Below are 27,861 nucleotides of genomic sequence, written 5' to 3'. Positions count from 1 at the left end.
GCAACTTCTCAACAGAGAGAGATGCTTCCGTCATCTCCGAGGGAGACCCCATTATATGAAAGCAACTCCTCAAGTGGATTTTCACCTTATGAGGACTTCCATGAGTAGATAAACTAAATATATATGGCACTAAAAGAGGAGTGTCCAAAGGTTTGTGGTGTCCATTGACTGCAAACATTAGAGATGTGAAATTATTGTGATTTATTTCACTCAGTGATGACCTTGGAGGAAGATCAAGATTTCATCTAAGTAATCTTTGAATAAAAGCAAGCCAAGGAAATCGGCTTGCAACGAAGATGATGATTACGTGCTTTCCCGGTAATTGAAGGAAGCTTTTCAGTTTGGCGCCCCTTCTTCACGATTATGAATGATGTACATTGGAGAAGCTGTTGACCTTTTTTTTTTTTCTTTTTCTTTTCTCAAATGAGTTGGAAGGTGTTTCTGGGTCACGGGAATTCCATATTTTTTGTAAGTATAAATTTTTGTGTTTGGAAGTAAATAAAGGCCGTTGGAAGAGCAGCAAATCTCTTTCTCTCTCCCTCTCTCTCTGTCACACAGACACACGCACACACACAGCCCGCATGGCACGCCTTCACACACAAAAGTGAAACTCGACATCACTTTCACTCCACTCAAGACGAAGACGAAAACAATCAGTTTAACGTGAGGGAGTTCTGTCTGGTTTTCTGTCGAGACTCGATCTCGATCGAGCGAGAAAGAGAGAGAGAGCGAGCAGTCCGCAGTCGAGGTATTTCGTTGGAGACGAAAACAGAATTGAAGTCTCAATCGTTCTATCGAGACGAAAAGAGAGAACGAGGGGTTAGTTTAATAAGTTGTAAAAATCGAGGGAATTGTTTGTAATTTTCAGAAACTCCGTTTTTAACAATTGAACTGATGTTCGAATGAATCTGCGCCGTTGATTTCCGTCCATTCAACGTCCGAGAAACATCAGTTTCTTATCCGATTTTTGAGACATCCGTCGAACCGCCCCCATATATATATATATATATATATATATATAATATATATATATATATATATATATAAATATAAGTTTTGCTCTGCAATATGAATACATAACACATGTCTTTATAATCAGAGTGGATATTATCGAATCGAATTTCGTAACATCCGAATTCGTATTCAAAACTCATTCGAATGTTAAAATAACATCTGAATCCGATATCCGATATCCGAAAATTTCGAATAATATCTGATTTTTCAAATTCGGATTCGGATTTCGGCTATCCATCGACACCCCTAGTTTTGCCCAAATGGTTTACCACATTAGCAACCCAACACCATATACCTGTAGACTTCATGAAAAAACTCAGATCCCAAAAATTCATTTTGGTGTTGATCCAATGTTTTGAAAATAGACAACTATAAACTTTCACCTAAACCTCAAGCATAAAATTAAAATTCAATGGAGAAAATAAAAAAATGAAAATTTTCTTTTTAAAGTTCATAAAAAAATTTCCTCTACAATCCTAAAGCATCCGATCATGTTTTCGGCTACTACAAAATGAGTCCAAGGACCCTTCGTAAGGGTGAAATCCTTACTTAGTAAGGCTATTCGGACTAAAATCAATGAAAACAAAAAAATTTATTTACAAATTTCTCCCTCCCTTCACTACAATCGAAAAATCAAAGGGTCTCTCTACACCATGATTTTAAAACTCAGTTTCGTGTCTCATCTTGTCCATGCCAGATACCGAGTTGTCTTAGATGAGATTTTCAATACATTTGAGACACCTCACTCAAAAAAATAAAAAATGAACGTGGGGTTTAATATGTCATCCAAAAAGTTCACTTATCTGTCCGTCTCATCCAAGCCTAATACTAAGACGACTCAAGCAATACGTCTCGGTCTCAAACAAGTTGTGAAACCATGGTTTGCACTAATGTTGACCGAACGAAGGAGTTCCCCAACAAACCTCGTGAAGTAAGAGAGTGTTATTCTACCATTTTGATTTAGGGATAACCAATTTCTTACAATGTTGACTGACCATAAGGACTAGTAAGAAAAAATCCAAATTTTATGTAACTTGTAGGACTTGCAAAATGCTTTACATTGTCCAACATCGATGCTCACTATCTTTAATCCTTGATGACTAAAGAAAATCCAACTTTTCTGTTACTTTTGTGAATTGAAAATGTCTTACAATAGCGAGCCTTGGTGATGTAAAAAAAATTACAACTCACAAAAGATAACAGAAAATTTAAATTTTAACTAGTTGTCGAGTCCGTTCAGCACTATAAGACAATTTTTTTAAAGGTCAATAGGGTTAAGGTAGACCCAGACCAACTACAACCTCAGGTAAAGAAAACCTTTATGATCCCGATTAATTATAGAACCGAGGTTACAAAGGAAAGCACCACTATCTAGTTCAAAACATTTCATAGAGTTTTGGGAGGATGCAAGATAATCTGCAGCTCAATTAATTTCCTTGAAAATATGGTTGAAAGTGTACTCGTGTAAACTAAGAAGGAGCCTTCTAATAGAAGGAATTAAGTGGATAACACTCCATGGAGTACTCCATTGGTCGTTAAGGATATTGACAGTCGTTAAGACGTCTGCCTGAACCCGATTATTGAGACAACCTTTTGCAATACACATCTTGAGCCCTTCAAGGATAATATGTATTTCGTGATAAAGGATTAAGATGGGATTCGCATGACCTGCAATAACAACTATCATTGATCATCTTTCCTCCAAGTTCGAGGCTTGTAGGGGAGTTTTTTTTTATAAGTGAAATTTTATTAATATTAGGACAAGGAGTCCTCAAAGCAAAAAATACAACCTACAATCTCCTACCACTAACAGCATCTTACCTAAACAAAAAATAATCCTCCAAAATCCTTGAATTGCTTACACTAAAAACCATAACAAATCAAGGATAGATATTAAAGATTAGCTCTTGCATTGAGTTTTCTTTCCCATCACACATGCGCACATTGCTCTCTTTCCTCAATCCCCAACAAATTGAAAAGGCACAAATTTCCAAAGAATCTTCATCCTACTAAAAAAAAAAAGGTAAACTTCCAACTAAACAAGAGAAAAATGAAAAAATACGGTTGACAACAAGAAACCTAAAACAAAGAGAGAAAAATAAGATCATGCCCCGGAAGCCAACTCACAATGAATAAGAAAGTGATTCACCGACTCCCTAATCACTTTACACGAACAACAATAGTCCACCAGAACAAGACCCTTATGTCTTAAAAGATCAATCGTAGGAAATTTATTCAGAGCTGCCAACCAAATGAAAAAAGAAAATTTTGGTTGGCACAAAGGAAGCACAGAAACAAGGGTCTTGATTCCCTTTTAAAACTGAATAGAAAAACTTAACCAAGAAATGCCCATCTTGACTACCTTTTCAAATTCAACAATTTATCATGTCCAGGGAAGGGTTCGTGGAAGCAAGCAAGTCTATGATAATGGTTAAATTTCCAATCTCCCAATCAAGAAGGCAAAGACATGCTTCTTTTCCCTTAAGGATAATGAGTACAAACCAGGACACAAACTCTACATAGGAGACTCACTACACTAACAATCCTTTTTGAAGAGCTTTAATCATCCTAACTTAAAGTTTATAGAGAAAAACTCTCTTTTGTCCTTGAGGCTTGTCGAGGAGCTCCAATGAGCCTTAGACCGAAAATAGTATAGTGAAAAACATTCTCTCTTGTTCGTGAGACTTGCTAGGGAGTAACTTAGATATTTAAAAAAAAAATGTAGAGAGAAAGAGACTCTCATGTGCTCGATTGGTTGTAAGGAAGTGAGAATCGGAGTTCCACACCAAAGGTTTTTGAGGTAACAAACTTGGTAAAGTAAGATTCCCTTGTAATTTTGAGTTTTTGTCCTAAAATTGCAACACTGGAGTGTGAACAGTGAACACTTTTTTTTTTTTAGTTGGGGCTACCTGTGAGTTTCAATAACACATGGGGGTTCTCTAATATCAATCAAAATATAAGGGATTATTATTTTTTTATGTTCACTAGAGGCTATAGCCCCCAACTCATACCTATGTGACACCACCCTTGGCATTTGGCCTTGTTTTGAGTATCACTTTAAAATTAACCCACATTTTGCATTACGTTATTCTTGTAGAATTTTTATAGTAGAAGTCCTTTAATGCATGTCAATACTGGAAAAAAAAGAAAAATAATTAATCCACCTTGATATTAAAAATGCTTCCTGATTAATCTAATTAATAAATTTTTTCTACTAAATGCCCCAAAACCTTTTTTTTTTTTTTTTAAGATTTAAAATATCTTTTTGAATATAAAGAATATCAAACTCACATTATTAGATTAGACGTATTGAATTAAGATCTTGGTGGGTATTGTTCATCATGTATCTAACCCGGGAACTCAACCAAAGGGACCATGGGGTATGAACGCAAGAGGTTGCAAGGGAGTAGGATCCCCTTATTAGTGAGTTGGACAATACGGCAACGAAACTCTTCTAGGGATATATTTAGTGTAAGGGTAGATATGGAGTTGTTGGATTTCAAGAGACTTGGTTTGAGATTAAAGAACTATGATTTTATAAGTTGAAGTGGTGTAATCATCGCTCTGAAACATATAATGCACTGTTTCATAAGCAGCAGCATATCAACCACTTTACAATCCAAAAAAGATCAACCAACTCATCTCTTTTGAAAACAGTGTATGCCCTCTATAATTATTATTTAAAAAAAATTAGTTAACTCGCTGCTTTGTATCAAAGTAAACTGCAAGATCATTGTATTTATCCCACTTCAAGAATGGAGCGAAAACTAATTAGAGAATAATAAACCCACGTAATTTCATCCCATTTTATTTTTTTCGATTCATAACAAGAGGGTGTTTGAAATTAAATGGCTAAACTCAAGATGTTGTATGAGCACAACAAAATGAATGTTACATTTAAGAAAAATGTAAATAAGACAACTTCACTTGAATCCCCATTAAAAGAATTTAAAATGTAAACTGGATCCATCATTCAGACCCAGTTCCAACCATCTAAATGCAGAAACAAAATTCAAAGCCATCCATTTCAAAGACATTTTACTGTAGAATCATACAATCAAAAGCAGCTGTTTCTTAAAAGACAGCTTATTGCCTTCAGGCGGAGAAGTGATTAGACACCAAATTTTGGATTCCAAAATGTCCCCCACCTTCACGCTTAAACTTTATATAGTATGATCTTGTCAAAATTCCCATTAAAAAAAACCCATGTTGGTTAGTTTTTACTGTAATATTTTACTACCCTTTAATTAATAATCTAAATTACAAATAAGCCATTTCAACAAGTAAATTTGGACATGCCACCTTATATTATAAGATAAACAGAGTCGTATGGGAAAGCAAAGGCCAAACCAGACTATTCAAGCAATTGAATAGGGTTCTGATCAAAATAAAGGCAGGCCAGAGAATATAATACTGCAACATTAAAAAAAAATCCACATATATATAGCATCCACGCAAACCACTCACATGGTAGTAGCAGAAAAGAAAATTCAAAGTTCATATGCAAGTAACTAAAAACTTAAATCCAACATTAAAACAAAACTTGAATATTGATTGTCTACTAGACTTAGATGTCTCAGAGAGAAAAAGAAAAAGAAAAAATAAAAACCATTCGGAAAAACCAAGTGAAATTGAACATGAATCTCACTAAGCCTTATCTGCTTTGGAAGCAGTAGCAGCAGCCTGTCCTCGGAGACGACCTGTTCTCCTTGCAGCAATGAGACCGACCTTTTGTCCGGGAGGTGCATCACGACGAACAGTACTGGCATGCCCAATATGCTGGTGGTTACCACCACCATGGGGATGCTCCACAGGATTCATGGCAACACCACGGACCTTGGGCCAGCAGTTCCTCTTCACTCTGAATTTGTGATAGGCATTTCCCGCCTTCAGCATAGGCTTCTCAGTCCTACCTCCACCAGCAACCTGGCCTATCATTGCCCGGCAACCACTTGGTACGATCTTCTTTGCACCAGAAGGGAGTTTGATCCTGAAAATACCAATTGGCTATCAAAATGAATAACAATCTTCAATAATCAACTATATATTGAAACTCAAATTATTCCAATGGGGAATTACATTATTACGCAGCACCAGGAAAATTAAGACATTATTAGGAAATATTGGAAAAATTAGGCATAGTCTAAATCCGTTTACTCAGTAAAAGATTATTTATCATCCTTCTGATCATCTCGGTGCAGAAACATTAGAAATTTTTTGATGTGTCAGACACTAAAATTTTGCTGTCAAGACATGAGAAAATGGTAATAAACCAAACCTGACCCATCTCTACAACACATCACATCAAGATGGAGCTAGGCTGAGCTTCTGATTCAGGTGAAGCCACCAGGACCTAATCTACACATCAATGCGACGGAAATTTTCCCCAGCTTGAAAATAACCATGATTACAAAATATTTACCAAGATTCGTACTGATACCATTTAGCATGGAGAATACAAAAGTAACAACCCGGAGCAAGAGCCTTGTCACCATCTAATTCTTTGATAACGAGTAAGATTTTGGCCTCATCAACATTACATCGTTCACAAACATCTGATGGACGACAAACTCGAAGAACACTTATGCCATCTATTTCAAATATACACAAGGCCACTCTTATCTAATATAACCATTAAACCCAGTATGTGAGGTGTACACCCCTCAAACTATAATGGTAATCTATCTGACCAAGAGGCTGTACATCAATACTAACAATCATGTTTTTTTTTGGAAGGTAGCTAACAATCATGTTACTCGGTAAAGTATAAAAAAGACTACAAAATTACAAAACTAACCATCTAATCAAATTAATCTAGGACCCCATCCAATCCTGTGTACAGATGCCATCATAAAACACTTCAATCCTTAAGGTTGGTCATTCATACAAGAACATCCAATCAAACTTCTTAAAAATTAAGTTAATTCTACTAATTCAAAGAGTCCACCTAGTTAGCACACAAAAGGCTGGCTTTGTGGTAGGCAATTGCGAATGAATTCAGATTCAAGATGTCAGCAATTTTGATTTGCTTTGAGAACTACAAATGAAAGACAATGTGAAAAAAATTAAAAATCAATTTCAAAGATAAGTTGCAAAGAGAATCTCCATCAAAAAAGGTAAACTTCCAATCACTTTGCTTGAAGGTTTGGAGAGTGTAAGTGCAAATTTATTGGCTTTTTTTACAGTATATGATTTTTCTATATAAAAAAGGCGACTGCTTGCCAGGTTGATACGATTTGCAAAGGTTGGTACCACAACCTGGGTTCGAAACCCGCCTTCACCCACTAATTATTGACCACCAACCCACTTTCTTATCAAAAACAAGGCATTGCTTCATAGGGATACTAACACTAAAGTAACAAAAGAACCTTATCTGATTTACTCCCACAAAAAAAGGGTGGCAATTTTGCACAACCACATCAAAAACTAACCATAGATAGCCAATTAACAGGAAAACAAAACAATCAATAGCAATAAACGGATGCAAAGAGTACCAATAAAACAAGATATTACCTTTAAATTCCCATTCATTTTTATCAAACTTCTAATAATATCCTATGTGGTCCTACATAATACCAGAGGCAATTCCATCAACCATAGCTAATAAACCCACAAAAATAATTGTAAAATAAAACAAAAAAAGGCTTCAAAAATAAATTTAGCATACCCATCATAGGATTAACCTTAGCCAAATTTACCCAAATAAAAAAACAAACAAGAAGTAGATCAATAAGTTAAAGCCGATTAATTCTCACAAAAAGAAAATACCGAAAAACAAGCAAAGCAACATAATTTCATCGCAAAACACAAAACCCATTAAAGAAAACAACAAATCTGATTTTAAAAAAAAAACAAAAAATCATATATGCCCAAATGAAATTTAGCATACCCATCATAGGACTAACCTTACCAAATCAAAAAACAATCAATAAGTCATTCAACAAGTCCTCAAATGAAATTAACTGAAAGTTGGATTAAATCTCACAAAACGAAAATACCAAAAAGAACAAGCAAAGCTATATAATTTCATCGAAAAACATAAAACCCTAAATACCCATTAAAGAAAAAACATCAGATCAGGTTACAAAAAAAAAAAACCCTAAAATTATATATACCTGGAGGTTCCATTGTCAGGGTTATGACTGATGACAATAGCATAATCCCCAGAAGCCCTAGCGAGGACTCCTCGGTCGCCGACATGATGCTCAACGTTACACACCACAGCACCTTCAGGGATCGATCTAAGAGGAAGAACGTTTCCCACCATGAGATTCGCCTTCTTCCCACAATAGAGGAACTGACCTGTGTAGATTCCCTCCGCAGCAATGAAGAGCTCCTTCTGGTGCTTGTAGCGAAACGGGTGGCGGAACGTGACTCGGGCGAGTGGGGCGCCACGGCCAGGATCGTGGATGATTTCGGTGACAACTCCCTTGATATAGCCGTTGCGTTCGCCAAAGTCGAGACTCCGGAATCTGGCTGGGCCCTTACGGTGGTGGGTGTGGGACTTGAAGACTGAACCTGCTCCCTTACGTTGAGCCCTGATTACTCTTCCCATCTCTGCCAAGTAGGGGGGTTAGGGTTAGGGTTTGGGAAGAACGGCAAGAAGACAGAGTGTTCTATGGCTTTGTGATGATAGGTATATATATTAGGGTTTTTGAAGAGCTTTTGGTGTTTTAGTGATAACGACGGATTCAGAAGGGTAAATAAGTAAAATATGTTATGGGCCGATAGAAGGGTTTGGGAATGGGCTTGGTAGTCCGCCCTCTACACAAATGACTTTTGTGGTTATAAGTGAAAAATATGGAGGGCCATTCAAATTTTGGTTTCGAACCACTTATACTACTCTGCTTTTTTCTCATGATAGTAATAGTAAAGAAGATGTTATAATCATAAATTAATTGTATCTTCGTTTTTTATTAATAAAATCTGACTGTATTATAATATAGTAATATGGAATACAGTGATGGATTGTGCTAGGGCATTATTACGAGTAGGACTTAGCCCGGTCCAGTTTTAATGGGTTAGAAAGTTGAGTCTGACTGTACCTTTGTGGGTTCAACATTAAAGCCCTAAACCTCTTTTTTTTTTTTTTGGATTAGGATGGGCTGGGTTCAAGATTGGAGCCCTAAACCTTATAATTTTATTTTATTAGACTGGGCTGGTTAAACGGGGCCAAGATGATGGTTCTTTTATGGATAATTGAAGTTTCAATACTAAAGCCCTAAACCTTATGTTTTTGGATTAGTTTGGGCTGGGTAAACAGGCCTACAGGCCAATAAACTGCCCTAATGATGGTCTTTTTATAATTAATTGTGTGTTCGAGATTAAAGCCCTGAACCTTATTTTTTGTCCGATTAGGCTGGGCTGGGTAAACAGGCCAACAGGCCCAAGCACTTCTTATGGGAATATATCCCTTTTCCTTCTCCAAAAAGTGGAATTCCTTTTTTTCTTTTGGGGAAGGGCGTTGGTACTTCTTTATCTCCCCCTAGAAGGGTTGAAATATAATATCGTTATCAATCTCAATGACAATTTTCAATTTTATTACATTTTCTCTTCGTTTACTTTCAAGAATATTCTTTTAACTTTATTGCCTTTCCACTTTTCCCTCTTTTTAACGTAAATTGCAATAAATGCACTTTGGAAATTGGATTCAAAGGATATTTTGATAAAAGTAATTTTTTAAGGGTATTTTCAATACAAAATCCAATTTTCAAAGTGTAGTTATTACACTTTAACGTGTGCCCTTAGGACACACGTTAAGCAAGACCCTTACTAATAATATCCATCCAACTTTATTATCTTTATTTTCCTCGACTCCTTTTACCAATAATACCCCTCCAACTTTAAAGACTTTTCTCACTTTGTTATGATAGTAATATGAGGTGGTTTAGCAGGGTCTTCCTAGTAAACATAGTAAGACTTGTATTGCTCATTATGAAAGATTGGGTTGATGTTGGGGAGCCAATTTTATCTGTGAAGACCGTCCCAACTAAAGAAGTGATGGGATTGATCCTTCATATAGATTTGTTAATCCTTTGTGTCTATTGTGCTTGATTGAACCTTTGGACTTGTTTTGTCTTGATGAGTACTAAGTCTCCCTCCTTGAATTGATCAATTGGTTGTATGCGCTCGATAGCCTACTATTTGGATGATTTCTCCACTTACACTTGTGCAACTTTGGCATATGACTACCAGTCCTTGGCAAATTGATAGGTCTATGAACATCATCCTTGATAACCAGTCACAATTGTGTATGGAATCAGCAATCATGAGCTTCTAATGAGTTCAAACAAACTCTTGTTATGTTCTTTGTAAAGCTAAACTGCAGCCTTAAATCTCATGACCAGGGGCGGAGCTAGTAAGGAGTTGGTGGCGGCAATTGCCCCCACAGAACTTTGAGACATCCCTATATTTTCAACTAATTACATGCCCCATTTGTCCCCACTCCTTCACCTCTCTCCCCATTTGCCCCCACACCCTCACCATTGTTATCAAATGTTTAAAATAAACTTTTACTAATGCTTATAACAACTTACTATGATTGATCAGGATCATAGGGATTTTCCTTTCCTGAGATTGTAGCTGGTCTAAGTCTGCCTTAACCCTGTTAACCTTTCAAAAAAATTAAAAATAAAATAAAAACTTACTAAACAATGAACTTTAAAAAAACAAAAAAACAAAAAAAAAAACAACTTATTAGATGATTGGTAACTCAAGTTTTTGCAAGGCAAAGCTCATTTGCGTGATGGACAATACTTAGTTGCATGCTAGGCATTTGGTGGCTCGTAAGGCACACCTGATGATTTGTTAGAATCTTTGCTCTGTCCCTTCAAGTACTAATATTTGAATCCAGTTGAACATTTCCAAAAATAAAGGGTAATTAGAGAAGCATCACACAAATCAATAAGGGCAACCCACACCATAGTCGAATTGTTTTGTTTTAAATGAGTTGAAAATTTCAGAATGAACTAATTTTTGTGAGGATGATCTCTATGATGAGGAGATCATCCTCATCAAAAATCAGCACATTCCAAAACTTTTAACCCTATCAAAACAAGTTCAAGAGTAGTAAATCATCCTTTTCTTTTTCGTAAACCAGTTTGATGGGGTTCTAAGTTCTAGAATGAGCTGATTTTTTAAGAGGATGATTTGGCTATGGTGTGGGTTACCCTTATTAATTAGTGTGGTGCTTTTATAATTACCTAAAAATAAATCTAACCATAACGAGACTAAGCGAGGGCTTAAGCTCAACAAAATGTTCATTTTTACAAGATTGTTCCTAGATAGGCCCACTAAGGGCAAATGGATCCATATATGACTAGATCTAATGACCACATCATAACCATTCAAATCGACCCTTAAAATCAAGTTTAATAGATGTCAACTTTACACTAATAGTGCTCATCATGGCCTGGTCAGCAATTCAACAGCCAACCCAATCCAAATTTGATTGGTTGATGTTCTATCTCTTAAATAGATTTTAGGAAAATTACTTGCAGGATCCTCGCAGAGGTACTTCTTTCTAAATAATCCCTAAGTTTTGGGTGGTCTCTTAGTAGTCCATTTAGTATACTTTTATTTTATTAACAGTCCCTCCACCTTATCTCCTACATTTCTCACGATTGAATGTCCTACACATTCGAATTCATCGTTTTCATCCAAAAAAATTGGATTTTTGGCATCTCAATCAAATTTTACAGTCTTTATTCCATCAAAAAGGATTTAGAAAAGAAGAAGAAGTCATTTTAAAGAATTTTTTTCAAACATTTTGAAGATGTCACTTTTTTTTCTTAGTTTTTGGACTCAAATCAATCAAGAATGGATCTTTTGGGTTGAAATCATTTAAACAAGTCGTTATCTCAAGTTTTTAGTCGATCTTTCCATGTATTTTAGTAGAAAAAACTTGAATATTGAAAATGGGTGGGTTTTACCCGTGTCGAGTTCACCACTTTTTATTTAATAAATAGTGAATTCGACAGTAAATAATAAGCATTGAGTTCGATAGTAAATAAAACATGGTGAACTCGGCGGTAAATAGTGGTGAGTTCAACAATAAAAATTGTGAACTCTACAATAAATAAAAAAGCCTCGAGTTCAATTATAAATAAAAGTGGTGAGCTTGACAATAAAAGTGTGAACTTGATAGTATACAAAAAGTGATGAATTCAACAGTAAATAAAAGTGGTGAACTCGACAGTAAATAAAAAAGTGGTGAGTTCGCTAATAATGAGGGACCATTTAAAAAAGAAAATTTTACTAAATATCTTGCCAAGCTATCATCAGAAATTTAGGGACTATTTAGAAAGAAGCCCCGTCACAAGGGTCCTTCAAGTAATTTTTCATAAATTTTAGGAAAATTTAATTAAAGGACCCTAATAGAGGGATTTCTTTCTAAATAGTCTCCAAGTTTAGGGAGTAACTTGATGGTTCATTAAGTAAATTTTTTATTTCTAAATGGTCCCTCAAACTTATCTCACGTTATAATGTTTTTGAAGAACCCAAGCTATCTTTGTTATCCTCTATTTCATGTACTTAGGTTTTCCAACAACGATTGCTATCATTTCTAACAGTATTTGATCATGAATGGCAAGTGGAAATGATACATTTCTAATTTTGAGCATTTAGATGAATTTTTAAATTTATTTTGACGATTTATAATAAAAAAATAAATGGTTCCAAAAGAACCATACTTGTGTAGATGATTTCAAACCAAAAGAACCATACTTGATCGATTTTCATCTAAAAAATGAAAAAAAAAAAGTTGGAAAAAACACTTGCTTTTTACATGTCTTCAAAATGCTTGAAAAATTCCTTGAAAATGGATTCTCCTTCATTATCAAATCCTTTATGTCGGAATGGTATCTCCGAAACTCGATTAGGATGTCGTAACCCTGATTTTTTGGATGAAAATGGTGTGTTCACATAGTTAAGGCAATTTCGACATTTCAACTGTGAGAAATGCAGTGGGGTTCAGTAGGATGGTCAATGGGTGGGTTCCAGCCGGGCTTGACTGAGCCCAAACTCGGCCCTGAAGAGACAGGCTCTCCCTAAACCAGCCCTATGCTCGTACCGGACCTAAGTCAATTAAGCCCTAGCCTGGCCCTAACGGACTTGGGCTTGATTGGGGCTGGGTTCAAGCCTAATAAAAGGTCTAGAATTCACTTTTTTAATGAAAAACTTGCGTTTTTTTTACAATAGTTTACTTTTGTGTTTGAAGATTACACTCTCGAGTTTACAATTAATATCTTATTAACATATCATTATAGTAAGAGATGAAAGCTAAATTCTAATTATGCAACATATTTTATGTTTATTAGAAAAATATTTATCAAAATAATATTTTATGAATTTTTCTAAAATCTATATATAGCAGGCTAGGGCCGAGCTGGGCATCAGTAGGCCTAGCCCAACTCAGATTTAATGCGCCCGGCCCTAACACTTGTTATGACGGGCGAACTGGGCCAGACTGACGGGCCATTTGGCTTAATTCACCCTTGTTGTCTCCCTTTGTATCATTCCAGCATTTTCCCTCTTTAATGGTGGAGAGAGTGCCACCCAGACAAAAAAAAAGAAAAACCCTCCTTAAAATTTGGGGTTGAGTGGAAAGCCATGATGTTAAATAAATTATTATTTTTGCGTTTTCTTTCTTTCACTTTATTCTTTAATATTATTATTTTTAAATCTGTTATGGGCCATGAATGTAAGAGGGTTTTGGTGATATTTTTTCTTTCTTTCTAATTTGGCACTCTCTCTACCATCAAAGAAAGAAAAGGCTACAGGGTACTTACTTAGGAGCAAGAGCTATAAAGGATCCACTCCCTGATTTGGTATCCTAAAATGATCTTCTTTCAAGAATATTTTGTCTCATTAATATTTTTTTTAACTCAAAAAACCTTTTTACCCAATTTGGACAGGACAGATTAGTTTTTTAAAGTAATTTTTTTAGTGATAAAAATCTCCAATATACTTTTTCAATCATCAAGAAAAATATTATTACAATTCTGACATGCCCCTTCACTTTTAATTTGGTGAACATTTTTATGATATCCTTCTATGTTTTCAAATTGATGACATGCTCATTGACCGTGGTCTTCTGCAAAAGACTACTAAAAAATGACTTAAATGCTCTCATCTTCAACCTCTAACCAATAATTTTTATTTTTTTATTTTATTTTCCCCCAAAAATATATCATCTTCAACCTCTATGGTAAATTATTTTTAAAATACTTCTTGAGGTTTTGAGGTTTGAATGTTGAAGTAACTAATCTTAAAGTTGAAGATAAAGTGAAAACAACGCACCCAATTAAAGGTTCAAAATGACTGATTTGAGGAAGAAATATCAAAGATTTTTTGCCACATGTTGAAGATGAGTACATTAAAGTCCTTTTCGATTAGTCTAGTCAGTACTCTATAAATCATACAAAATATTATTATGAGTCATGCTAGAGTGACTTCAAAATTCACTCCAATTCACACTTTATTGATGTGGAGGTGACCACAGATGCTTTTCAATTGTATCGAGAAATGAAAAGCATCTATGATTTATATAGTACATACATCCACATCAACAAAGTGTGAAATCACATCAGCAAAGTGTGAAATTAAAACTGAAATTAAAAATCCAACTTCAGCGAAACCAAGTTCATTGGATAGATGATAGAGTTAAGAAATGGATGATTTTCTGACCAAACTAAGCTCGAAATATCTGAAAGGAGCCCATCAAGTATGGGCTCAGTGGTAAGACAGAGGAATGAAAGTTTGCTCCTCATGGTTGTGAGTTCAAAACTAAGTAATCCTGATTTTCTAACTCAAAAATCTTCCCTTGATCAATACTTGATTGATGTGGTAAAGACACGGAACGATAGATCTTTTTCTTCGGGATACACCAGGAAAAGAATCCATGGTTTCATGCCCTTGTCATGTAAACCGAGTATCGATCAAGTGAAGATTCTCTAATCAGAAAATCATTATTCAGCTAAGTATTTACAACTTCCCTGGAATAACCCAAGGAACCCTGATAGTACGATGCTCTCCTCTGACAAACGCCCCACTACACTCCCATCACAGAACTATAGATCATGGGTCCCGTTCAGCACCCTAAGTTTTACCACACATTTTAACAAACGCGTTTTGTCCTACATGGGTTAGAAGTTTCGGAATGGGCTGATTTTTGGTGAGGATGATCTCTATGGTGAGGAGATCATCCTCACCAAAAATCAGCTCATTCCAAAACTTCTAACCCCATCAAAAATGATTTACAAAAAATGGACGGTCCACGATTTTTCAACTTGTAAACATGGGGCTAAACATTTCGGAATGGGCTGATTTTTGGGGAGGATGATCTTCTAATCATAGAGATCATCCTCACCAAAAATCAGCCCATTCCAAAACTTATAACCCATGTAGGACAAAAAACGTTTGTTAAAGTGTGTGGTAAAACTTAGGGTGCTGAACATTTCCCATAGATCATTTAAGAAAAAGATTTATCATTTTACGTGTCCCAAGGCAAATGATTGTGTGAGGAGGGGGGAGCTTGTGGGTATCAACCACTCTAAGCTGAAACATGTGGTTGTGGATACTGAGCTAAAAAGCCGTCTTTTTCTTAAATAAAAATGAACAGTGTCCCTGTTTGATAATTTTGGCATTTTCATCTCCTGTTTTGGAAATTCTCTCTCTTTTGCTAGGCAAGGTTTTTTTTACTGGTTTACGAAAATGTAAAAGTACATTCATCTGAAATTCCACAATTTTATTTATACGATACTAATACAAACGATACATTTCGAGTGACAAAGAGCAGCAATAATATCCTACAAAGCATTGGCAGCAAACAAACACTCTTAAATGTATCTTTTACAATGGAATACTTTCATACAGCAATGATTTAATATGCTCCTCCAGTGTTGGGAGTTGCTGATTCTCGTCGTAGCTGTACATCAGACCAACCATCCTTGCAGCATTGAGAGAAGCTTTTATGAAAGATGGTGAGAAAGAATTCGGTGATAGGCATTCCTTGTTCAATCTTTTCCATGTATTCGAAATCATAGAGACAACATGTTCTCGAGCACTTTCGAAGGTTGAGCTTCTGTGTTCCTTCATGTAGCATTCTATGTATGATCCATCATATCCTTCTTGGTTCTCATCCTGTCAATTAATCCAAAAACAGTTTTAATCAGTGAAAAAAAAGAAAGAATTAACAGTACTCACATGAGGTAGGATGCTAGGGCTTCTGGACCATACCATATAGATAAGATATACTCATTGAATTGCATCATGAGGTCCAAGAAATAATCTCAACCATATATATGTGGTGCACATGAATGGGCTACATATATTATCTCCTCTGTCACTAAAATCAACATGATCCACTGATCACCATTAATGGATGGCATTTGTACATCACCAAGGTGAATTTTTGTTAAATAATTTAATCATAAAGACCATTCAAAATGTTGACCTTTTCAAAGCATCGATCAAATAGATCTGTTTTTCTCGACCAATGAATGTTGTGTGGATTGAAATCTTTAAACATGAATGATGGGTGATCAGCATATGCACCACTAATCGTCCCCTGATGTTCTTATGAATTTGATAAACCCATGTGCAACATCAGATATTTTTTTTGATAAATAGCATTGCATTCATGAAACAAAACCAAGTCGGTCAAGTTGACCAACCTGGAGAGGTCTTACAAAACAAAAGCATTCACCCATAGAACAACAAATCCCATCCCAATTGTACAAAAAATCATCAAAAAAACAGGCCTCTAAACTTCTTATATAATTTGACCAACAAAAGATAAGACTCAAGATAGACATAATCGTATCTAGACAATCTTTGTGTTTCACCTCAAAAATATGCCTATTCCTTTCAAACACCCCCCCCCCTAACAAATTGCAAATGGTGTAATACTCCACAACATCCTCTTTGTGTCGCCAATGAAGATATTTTTCAACCTCACCCCACCCATTTAATTGTAAGTGTCAATATCATAGGGTGCTGTTTTCTTATCAATTAATTACTTGTAGATGATTAAAGATTCGAATTAGAAGATTATTTTGGCTGTTAGAGAATCTTTACTTCCATATGGAAATGCCAGTTCCTTATCTCTTTGGGGTCATAACAAATGCATGTGGCCATGGAAGCAACAATTAAAATGTGTATTTCATAATTAGAATTAAGAGTAATGAACCAGAAGTGATCTAACCTTTGCACTTCCCAAGTCATCCCAAAGACGAAGAATAGTAGCCGGGCAAGAAATTAGGCCAGGAATATCATCCACTAGATCTACACTCTCCGTTGTTATTCCTTCTCCTAGGAGAAAGAAAATGTGCATAAACACAACATGAACTCCTGAGCTAATCACCCCATTCTTCAAGTATTCTGCGGACTCTGGTAAGTGCCCCGAAGCAAACCATTTTGCTTCGACTAGAAATGCGTTGCACAGATTTGCCCACTGAACCAATTAAATTAACAATTAGATTTTGGGCACTTTAAATTGGATCCAAATAAATAAATCTCCATAATAATACACATAAAATCATGGTCAGGAGGTAAATATACCGCTTTTCGTAGGGAGTCTAAAGGGTTCCATCCATATTCTTTGAGGACCTTACAGCTAATATCATCAGTGATATTGTAGATAGCCTTGAAAAATATTTTCATGTAGTCCGGTAGCTGCTCGATCTCATTGAGTTCCCATCTGTACACCATTCATCGATATCCATTAACATACTTAACCCAATTTTTAGGAAGAATATTTCATTGAATTAGTAAGTGAAGGTTGGTATATCTTACTTGTTAATTGCTTCTGTGAAGAGAATGAGTTCATCAAGTGTCCCATAAACATCAAAAATGTCATCCATCAAATAGACAAGCGAAATAGGTTTTGTGAGCTCGATCCTTTGTTCTGAAAACCTTGGATCAGTAAGCGTCGCCATGGACCATGTGTACCATTTAACGGGTTGGTCTCTCGCAAATTTCAATTCCTGTGCTAGACCAATGTCTCTCCACCACCTAAAGTGGTGAAGACTAACATTAATATGTAATCTTCAACAAATTGAGAGAGAGAGAGAGAGAGAGAATAGGTGATTTTTTTTTAAAACTTACCTAGACACTTGTAAGAGCTCTCTTTGATGTAGGGATTGAACAATGTTGAAATCTATTTTGGCGAGTTCCTGTAAGACTCCATGTGATCTTTCAGAATATTTGATGTAGTTTTTGGCCTTGAACCTTGCCAAACTCTTGTGATAGGGATGATCCAAGGTATCCCTAATGATTCTAGCTTGATCTTCTTCCAAATGTGTCACTAAAGCATTAAGGTGCATGCAAGTGAAGGCATTGGCTTCCTGGAGTATATCTTCTCCTTGTACCCCAAGTATTGAAGCTTCATAGAGACTCGTCATTCCTCTTAGGTCTTCAATTAATGATAGTTTAAATTTCCCATCCTTGGCCTTGAAATTGTTGAACACATCTGTTCAACACAAATTAGTTAGTAAATCTCTCGTAGAAAAGGTTGTAGCTAAGCTGTTTATGATACAGTTGACAAATAATTTGCAGCTATGGTGCAAGATATAATGATAGCAAAGTGGTTAAGCATATCTGTTATAATTAATCTCCTTTTTCTTTATTAAATGGAATCTCACAAATGATCAAAATTATATCAGATCATTCAGAACTCTTTCAGTAACTCACAAACCCACCTGCAGATGTGTTGTACCCATGTTGTCTCAATAATCGAAAGCAAAGTGAAACATCATACAAATCACTGTCGTCACCAACACCAATAACACCATCACTAGCCATAATTCTTCTATATTGGTTACTTAAGATTGCTTCTATCTCCACCTGGAAGTGGTAATCGATGCCTAGGCGTTGGAGGACATCAATCATGTTCAAGCACTCTAATGGGTCTTCTTGGTTACGGAGTAAGCTGCCAACTTCCTTCAATTTTTCATGAAATCCATCCTGCATGATTAGTAAAATAAGAGTCAAACCCAAAATACTATAACATACAAAAATATTATTAATATTATTATTTTTTTCTTCGTTTGTCATGTGATATAAATCCAACCAATACGTTAAAAGTACTTCATTTGGATAACCATAACCAAAGCATAGGTATCATTTGACCCAAAACAAAATTGATACGAGCCCGACCAATACACAAAAACACCTAGTTGTTAGTGGAGGAAAAAAGGTTAAGTCCTTATTTTGTTTCAACACTTGATCAGAAAAAAGAAAAAGAAAATTGAAACGAACCTAGAACCTAGGTGTTAGCAAAGTAAAAAACTTAAGTCCTTATCACTTGAAAACAAAAAAATTTCGACAGAAAAAATTGACGGACCAAAGCTCAAGAATTTTACAAATTGAATTTTGACAGTCTAAGACTGTCGAAATTCTAGAAATTCTCAGATTCGATGGTTTAGAACTGTCAAATTTCTCCCATCCTTCATTAATTTGCCAGTTTTGACCCGTCAAAAAAAATATTTGACAATAAAAAATTCGATCCCTTTGTCCGTCAAATTTGAGTTTTTTTCACATTATGTATTTCGTTCCAACACTACCATAAAATGACAGACTAAGATATGTGGTCTCCATGTGTAACTTACCATGTTGTCATGAGAGTTTGTAGAAATCAAGCTGTGCTCATGAGTGATGCTTTGATTGAGGGATGTACGAGAGAGGTAAGGAGCTATCACATTTGTTGTGCTTAGTTCTTGGGTTTTGTTTGCTGAAATTGGAGAGAAGGGTGATGCAGAGAAGGCCATAGAGAACGATTATCAAAGGGTTGAGTTAATGAATTGTTAATGGAAAAGTAGAGAGACAGAGAGGTTTGAGATGATTCTAAATCCAACAACAGGGATTATTTATAGAATCCCAAGCCTCAGTCCCACACGTAACGTCTTAGAGTCGCAGGATATCATTCCTCTAGGAAATGACTTGTTTGTCCATCAACTAGTAAATATCTAAATTGATGGGGCGGATGGCGTTATTAAACTGTGACCCACGTGACAATGGCTGACACGGTCAGTTTAACCAATTTGTTCTCTGCCACAAATTAGTTCTCTTAGTTTTGAATTTTTCTATAAAAATTCATACATCTAAACGTGAACCACGCTATCAATGATTTACATGCACGAGTTGAAACGCCACTTGGAAACATGGATGGCCAACCTGGAGACTTTGACAACTAGCTGGTACAACATTAACATGATTGGGCACCAATTGGCCACACATCACATGAAAAACATATAAGAAAGAGGTCAAAATATTCTTTAATGAGTTGATTTTTTTTCATACGGACATACAACACCACATGTTTCTCGATGTGCAATTGTGTATTAGAAAAATTTTTCCGTTCTTGCATAGGCCATGTCAGTGAGTTTTTTAGTTAGAAAAGACAACTGATTTTTTAATTGAGTTGTTGAATTTTTGAGTTTTTGGTGGACGGCCTTGACGCACACTAACAAAGAAGCACATAACTTATTTAAAAGTCTGTTAACCAATAATCCGTCATATTATCAGCTCTCATTAGAAAATCATTACACTTTTGAATAATAATAACTTGACTTGTTGCAATAATGCACTTCGTAGTCATTACCTCAAAAAAGCTATAAAATTCATTATCATTATAGCGTTAAACTCAACGGCCCAAGTCTCACGTTTATTTTTGTCGGCCCAATAAAACCAAGAAAAAAATTTGATGTCCAAGCCCAACGAACCACTGAATTTTTTTTTTAACAAAAAATTTAAACTATCTTTACTGACTTTCTTTCTCAACCATCTCAAGGAAAACAAAACCAGATCCAACCAGACACTCGAGACAATCTCTCAATCTCCCATTTCAGCACCAAAAGATCTCTCAATCTCACTCATGTCCCTCAATCTCTCATTTCAATCGATAACTCACTTCGTCAATGGATTTTTAATCTCTCAGAGCTCAAATCAAAGAAGAAATTAGAGCTCAAGTTGAAAACCTAAAGAACTAAAGCTCCCATTTCAATCGATAATTCAAAAATCCCTTTTGATTTGGTTCGATCAAACCAGATACTCGACGATCTCTCAATCTCCCATTTCAGCACTAAATGATCTCTCAATCTCACTCACGTCCCTCAATCTCTTATTTCGAATCGATATCTCACTTTGTCAATGGATTTTTAATCTCTCAGAACTCAAATCAAAGAATAAATTAGAGCTCAAGTCGAAAACCCAAAGAATTGAAGCACACTTATTAGTGCCACCGATCAAACAACTCCAAATCTCATTTGTAAGTCTATCTCTCTCAATAATCCTAAAAAATTACTCTAGATCTCTCTGTATAGTTTGTGTTATTGTCATTTTCAAATTAACTGTAAGTAGTGGTGTTGGTGTTCTTGATATAAGTTAAGCTTGGTTTGCTAATTATTCTCGTTTTAGGTAAATAGCCTGATTTAGTCTGGATGTCGAGATTTGTTCGTTCTCTAGAATGATTGTTGATTCGATACCATGCAATAATGTCAAAAATAAAAATTGAATTGGATTGTCAAACTACTATTATAAATATCTAAGCTCTATTTTTGGTTGATTGAATTTGATGTCATTAGGCTGCAAGTATGTTATCTAGAAGGTAGTTCACTTGTGCTTGTTAAATACGTCTAAAATGAAACTTTTGCATCAATGTAATTTGCAAATTATATTTAAGAGATGTCTCCATAGTTTAGAGTGTTCATTTAATAGTTTAAAAATATTGTCATCATTGAATAATGATAGGGTATGTTTATTAATAAACTTTAGAAGGAATGTAATCTACGCTAAAGGAGCACTAGTAGATCTTAGAAGTCAGATATGAAATATTATTTAATTTGTATCGATGAGATCATTGACTCTTCGATGGAGCTAATGGATAGAGCTGGACCCCAGGAGACTTTACTTGATATTCTTTGTGGTGAGGTGATTCGATGGCCTAGAAGCTATTATCGGGTCTTTTGAGAGACTCATGTTTGGTTAGTATTACTATAACACATTTTCACATATAACTTTGACTTATATTACTTAGATAAGTAATTTTTATTTGTAACATGTTAAATCATTTTTTTTTAAATCTTATTATTCTTTGATACTATGAATTGAATGCTAATTGGTGTGAATGAGATGTGAAGGATGGGGATGAGAGTAGATGGGATGGGATGAGATGTGAATGTGGATGTGGATGTAAGTGGATGGGATATAGATATGAATGTGTGATTTTTTTTCGCAGGTATAAGTTGAAGACAAAAGCATTTGGGCAAGTTGAAAAGTGTTCTGATTGGGATTTAAACTAATTCATCGGCCTAAAGCAGTCAAAAATATGGCAAAAATCTCATATTCGACGACCTCTAGCCATTGAATGTTTTTTCGACAAGCCCCAATTCAATGGTCGAGGCTGACGAATGGTGACATAATTTGACGGTTTTGAGCCATCGATTTTTGGGTACTCTCATATAGTGGGTGAGCTGACGTGGTGGTGGCTACCGGTCCACATATGCTTATATACTTTTTTTTAGAGATACATGATTATTCTTTGCACAGTAAAGTGTTGTAAGATTTGTAGACACCCCATTTTTGAACTCGCCTGATTAATCAACTCGTCAATCCGATTGCAATGGTTTCCAATGATGGACGATCATTCCAATGCTTTATTTGTTACTAAATATGTTTCAGAAATTCGGATGAGGTATCTCAAACTAACAAAATCCTAGACACCACGCTACACAAGGAAAATATAACTCCAAAAATATAAAAATTATCATTTTGTCGATAAAAAGAAACTTCACGGTAAAAATCACTAAAAAATGATCAAATTACCAAAATACCCCTAACATCAAAATATCCTTAGAGCTTACATTATGCTTAGAAAAACCCTTTCAAACACATTAAACAACAAATCGAAACTAAATAAATTATTTCGTCAATTTTCACAAAATTTAATAAAATTATGAATATGCCCTTCATAAAGTTCACGACCATTTAGCACAAAAAATTCATAAATGACAAAACCAAAATTCCCATTAAATTTCTTATGAAAAATCGATTTAAAACGCAAAAAATCCTCTCCGAGGGTAAAACGATAATTTTACAATTTTAATAATTAAAACATTAATTAATGTATAGTGAAATCCTAATTAAAATTAAAGTCAATCAAGTAAGAATAAAATCAAAATTTTAAAAGTCAATCAAGTAAAACTAAAGTCGAGATCTTAAAATTAATCAAGTAAGACCAAAGTCAAGATATTAAAGTCAATCAAGTAAGACTAAAGTCAAGATCTTAAAGTCAATCAAGTAAGACTAAAAGTCAAAACCTTAATAGAATTTTAATTAAATAATAACTCTATTTAAAACAATCCTAATTAAATAATAAATCTATTTAAAATAATTCTAATTAAAATATAACTCTACCTAAAACAATTATAATTAAACAATAACTCTTTCTAAAAGAATTATAATTAAACACTAACTCTATCAAAATAAGTACTTAAAAAATCTATAAATAGGGATCTTTATAACATATTTTCGTATCAACAAATAAATCCAAAGAGAAGTGGGTCAAAAAGCTTTCCTAACCTCCCATAAACCCTAATTTTAAAGCCCTAACTCCTTACCTAACACCCATACCTCAACTTTAACTCAAAAAATACCTAGAAGTCCTTCAAAAACTCCTAAAAATTCATAAACAAATTTGAAGAATCCAAATCTAAAAAAGAGATACCTTGCCTCGGAGCTCATAAATCAGATCTGGAGACAGAACGAAGTGAGAAGTACTGTACAAAGAGTTACTCTATCAAATATGAAGGAACAAGACCGTTGTCTTCAGAAAGGTATCTATTTCTTATTATTTTTTATTACTTAGGTCTTTTAGCAATGTAGTTTATTTGGGAATTAGTAGAGATGAGAGTTTGCCAAGCGGGGTTGGTGCCTAACACCTTCCAACCCCGTAATATGATCCCCGGACTCAGTATATGTTAGTAGATTAGTTGATTTATCCTTTTACAGTCGATGATCGGTTCCTAGGCCGTAATAACTAGGTGGCGACTCCCAAACGTCAAAGGTCAAAAGCAGATCCGCGTATCCCGCGGATCGAGGGCGCTTTCAGATTTCAATGTAGTGTTTTTTTTTCTCTTTTACATTTTTCATATGAAATCACACATCTTGAGTTGAAGTTGCATGGTTTCCATAGATGCTTCTCATCAAGATACGAGTAAAAAAAACATCTTTGGCTCCTATTTACTTTTACATCAAGGAAGTGTGATATGAGGTTCCAACTTGAGGTCACTCCAGCACGAATCCTTTTATGTCACGTAAGGTTGGTAAAATAGAAAAGGAAAATGGTGAACTTACATTGAAGTTGACATCATTTGAGACGTTGCTAACGTGGATGTGTCTATAGAACCATAGATGCTTTCATCGAGATACAAGTAAGAAGCATTTGTGGTTATGTGCACACCAATGTCCCAAACTATGTCAATTTCATTGTTGTTTTTTTGATCGGTTGTCAATTTCAATGTTACTCTAATACGACTAAATATTGCCATGTTAGTGTAGTGCTGAACGTAATGTCATATCAACATTTTCCATTTAGTGTTACTCCAGCACGACTAAATGGAAAATGTTGAACTGACATTACATTCAGTACTGAATTGACATGACAATATTCTCAGAAGAATAATGATAAAAGTGCCAACCCACCCATGGGTTGCCTAAGTGGTAAGGGCGAGCACGTGAAGTATGAGTTACGAGCACGTCACGGATTCGATTCACCTATTGGGTTTCTCATGATTTAACTGGGGGACTATGGCGGTGGGTTGTTGTGGTAGTCTTCCCCGAGATTAGTTGTGGTGCACGCAAGCTAGCCCGGACACTCAGTTAGCAAACAAAAAAAAATGATAAGAGTGCCGACAATTGACGTACTTTTGGCTCATTGATAATTTGATGTACTTTTGGCACTTGCATCTAACACAAACAAACGTGAAAGCACATGACTTATTAAAAAAGAGAGAAAGTTTCTCTCTCCTACCTATTTCTGCTTGCATATTTATTTTTTTAGATTTTAAATCATAAAAAGATTGTTGGACCATATTGATTATCACATTGACAATCCAACCACACAGCCATCTTGATTTCATGAAATATTTATATTAAAAAAAAAAAACAATTGTTTTTCAAGCTTGATCCAAGGTGTTTAAAACAGACAATTACCGAACACCCAAATTTTGAAATAAAATTCAACAATGAAAAACAATTATTATTATTATTATTTTTAAAGTTCATATAATTTTATCCTCTACAACCCCATTTCATTGGATCATGATTTTGAATGTCACAAGGTGATCAGATCTAAAAGTTTTTTTTTCACTACGGACAGGAGAGAGAAACTTTCTTTTTCTGTTTTTAATTTTTATAAAGTGATGATAATTTGGCGCACGCACCTGATGTAGAAGCACATAACTTATTATTAAAAAAAAGTAAAAAAGAGAGAGTCACCTGACGTGGCGCATGCACCTTGTGACATTCAAAATCAAGATCCAATGAAATGGGGGGATGTAGAGGATAAAATTATATGAACTAAAAAAAAAAACAGTTATTTTTCACCGTTAAATTTTATTTTTAAATTTAGGTGCTTTGTAATCGTCCGTTTTAAACACCTTAGATCAAGCTTGAAAAACAATTATTTTTAATTATTACTATTTTTTTTTGTATGAATATTTTCATGAAATCTAGATGGCTATGTTGTTGGATTGTCAATGTGATAATCAATGTGGGCCCAATGATCCATTTTAAGATTTGCAATCTAAAAAAATAAATATGTGGGCAGAGAACGAGCAAGAGAGAGAAACTTTCTCTTCTTTGTTTTTAAATAAGTTATATGCTTTCACGTCAGCATGCATAAGGTGCGTGCGCCAAAAGTACGTCAATTTATCAACACTCTTTTTAATAAGTTATGTGCTTTCACGTTAGGATGCCTCAAAAGTACGTCAAATTATCAACACTCTAATGATAAATTAACACCCCTCTGACATACATACCTAACATGGCATATGTTAGAGCCATGGATTTTTTTTCCTCAGAATACACAACTACACATATTTATGGGGATGTGCAATTGTGTATTGCAAGGAAAATCTATTGCTCTGTCACATGCACGTCAGGGTGTATGTCAGAGGGGGACTCATAAAATCACGACTATTTTCAGAATAATAGGATTTTCACCAATATCTCGAGGAAAACAATCTATGGTTATGGGAATTTTATCACATCAGTGCAGTGTTGAGTGTAGGCAACTCAAAATGACTCGGGAAAATTTTGTAAAGTTCTCTATCATGAGATTCACCCGAACAATATATATTTAAGAGTAAGTCTAGCTTTACTAACTTAGTAATATTTGAAATCTTACAAAGGTTTATTGAACTCACCTTGTGGCATACAAATATGATCCGATGCTACAAGAATGTAGAAGACAAAATTCTATGAACTCTGAAATAAAAATCTTAAAAAAGATTAGTTTTCATCATTAAATTTTAATTTTAAATTTGAGAGTTTGATCGGAGTTCAATCTCCATTCATTTTAAAATAACCTTGAATCAAGTCCAAAAAATATATTTTTTTGAACTATAGTTTTGATCTGAATTTCTAAAGGGTTGTTGTGGTGTTGAATTGCAGTAATCCATTAGAGGCCAACCATCCTTAGTATGATTGAAATCTTGCTAAGTTACTAGCCAAACCGTTTTCTACTTGCATGCCGTCCAACGTAATTATTCTCCAACTAAAACGCACCACATAGATGTATTGCTTTGGATAGTTACTCAACTTTTTATGTGATTGGTCACAAATATGCTTTCCAAAACTCTTGGATCCAATTTACTTTCACTCGTGTACTATTTACATTTTATAACTTGAGAGTTGTTGGCACCCCGACTTTTCCTTATTACACCCCAATTTCTTAAATTATTTAGGGTGACTTCATTTGCTCGCATCTAAATATCCCATTGCACCCTCAAACTTGCGATACCCACCTTAAAGACAAAATGTCTCATTGTGCACACTTAATTCTTTTTTTTTTTTTTTTTTGTGTCTAATTCTCATTGAACCCACCCAATAGCCTATCACACAGTGAACCCATTTCTTCTTCTTCTTCTCTCTCTCTTCTTTACATCTAGAAAGGTTTCAGTGAAAGGTTTTAAGCTTTGATCTTATTTGTTTTTCTTACCTTAACACCTCCAATTAAGTCGAAGTCATTTATATGAGAAAGTTATGTTCGGTAGGTACCTATCGAATACATTTTGTGATATTCGATACGTACCTACTGAATATATTTTGTAACATTCGATAGGTACCTACTGAATCAGTTTTATAATGTTGGATAGAAAGTTATATTCAGTCGGTACCTACCGAATCTATTTGAAAATATTTGATAGTTAGGTACCTATTAATTTTCTAAAACAAGTTCAATGTGACCCCATCGAATAAAATTTGTCAAAAAATTTGCAAGTTCTTCAATTAAAAATTGTCGATTTGAAGGTTTTAATATTAATATTTTTTCATCTTCCTTAGTGATTAAATACAACAAAACAAAAACAAAAAAAATTAAAAAGAAAAAGAAAAGATAACTTGAGAAAAAAATCTAAAATCTTATCTCCATTGAATCAACCTCTCATAAAACTCAAAAGAAATTGAATATGAAGAAAGAGAGTGAGAAGAAGGAGGAGAAAGTTTTTATTCAGTAGGTTGCGACAAGTGCAATGAATAAATACAAAAGGGTAAAAATGTATTTTTCTTTTACATTTTTCACTTAAAATAGGTGCACAATGAGCCATTTCAACGTGTGCAGATCGAGCC

At 34.8% G+C, this 27,861-nt stretch overlaps 2 protein-coding genes across 2 annotated transcripts; both read right to left on the bottom strand.

The window, feature by feature from the left end:
• Nucleotides 1–5,488: 5,488 nt before the first annotated feature.
• Nucleotides 5,489–8,641, bottom strand: LOC147411444 (large ribosomal subunit protein uL2). The gene is made up of 2 exons (XM_086448717.1): nt 8,130–8,641; nt 5,489–6,004 (listed from the first exon to the last, which is right to left on the bottom strand). The coding sequence occupies exons 1-2, from the start codon at nt 8,567–8,569 to the stop codon at nt 5,662–5,664; spliced, it is 783 nt and encodes a 260-aa protein (XP_086304843.1). The 5' UTR covers nt 8,570–8,641; the 3' UTR covers nt 5,489–5,661.
• Nucleotides 8,642–15,731: 7,090 nt separating this feature from the next.
• On the bottom strand, nt 15,732–19,865 carry LOC147411443 ((3S,6E)-nerolidol synthase 1-like). The gene is made up of 7 exons (XM_086448705.1): nt 19,623–19,865; nt 18,714–18,978; nt 18,121–18,484; nt 17,809–18,027; nt 17,575–17,713; nt 17,219–17,467; nt 15,732–16,155 (listed from the first exon to the last, which is right to left on the bottom strand). The coding sequence occupies exons 1-7, from the start codon at nt 19,779–19,781 to the stop codon at nt 15,865–15,867; spliced, it is 1,686 nt and encodes a 561-aa protein (XP_086304831.1). The 5' UTR covers nt 19,782–19,865; the 3' UTR covers nt 15,732–15,864.
• Nucleotides 19,866–27,861: the final 7,996 nt, after the last annotated feature.

This window comes from Akebia trifoliata, chromosome 1 (genome assembly GCF_017979445.1).
Source record: "Akebia trifoliata isolate Shusen 1 chromosome 1, ASM1797944v1, whole genome shotgun sequence".
In the NCBI taxonomy this organism is placed as follows: Eukaryota; Viridiplantae; Streptophyta; class Magnoliopsida; order Ranunculales; family Lardizabalaceae; genus Akebia; species Akebia trifoliata.
This window is presented reverse-complemented; position numbering and strand designations above follow the sequence as displayed.

What these genes read in the sequence shown, in the direction of transcription:
- LOC147411444 (XM_086448717.1), bottom strand. Translation starts at nt 8,569, where the DNA reads ATGGGAAGAGTAATCAGGGCTCAACGTAAGGGAGCAGGTTCAGTCTTC. An exon ending in CCTGACAATGGAACCTCCAG is followed by an intron (nt 6,005 to 8,129) that starts GTATATATAATT and finishes TGGTATTTTCAG; the next exon opens with GATCAAACTCCCTTCTGGTG.
- LOC147411443 (XM_086448705.1), bottom strand. Translation starts at nt 19,781, where the DNA reads ATGGCCTTCTCTGCATCACCCTTCTCTCCAATTTCAGCAAACAAAACC. An exon ending in TTCACAGAAGCAATTAACAA is followed by an intron (nt 17,714 to 17,808) that starts GTAAGATATACC and finishes AATGGTGTACAG; the next exon opens with ATGGGAACTCAATGAGATCG. An exon ending in TAGACTCCCTACGAAAAGCG is followed by an intron (nt 17,468 to 17,574) that starts GTATATTTACCT and finishes TAATTGGTTCAG; the next exon opens with TGGGCAAATCTGTGCAACGC.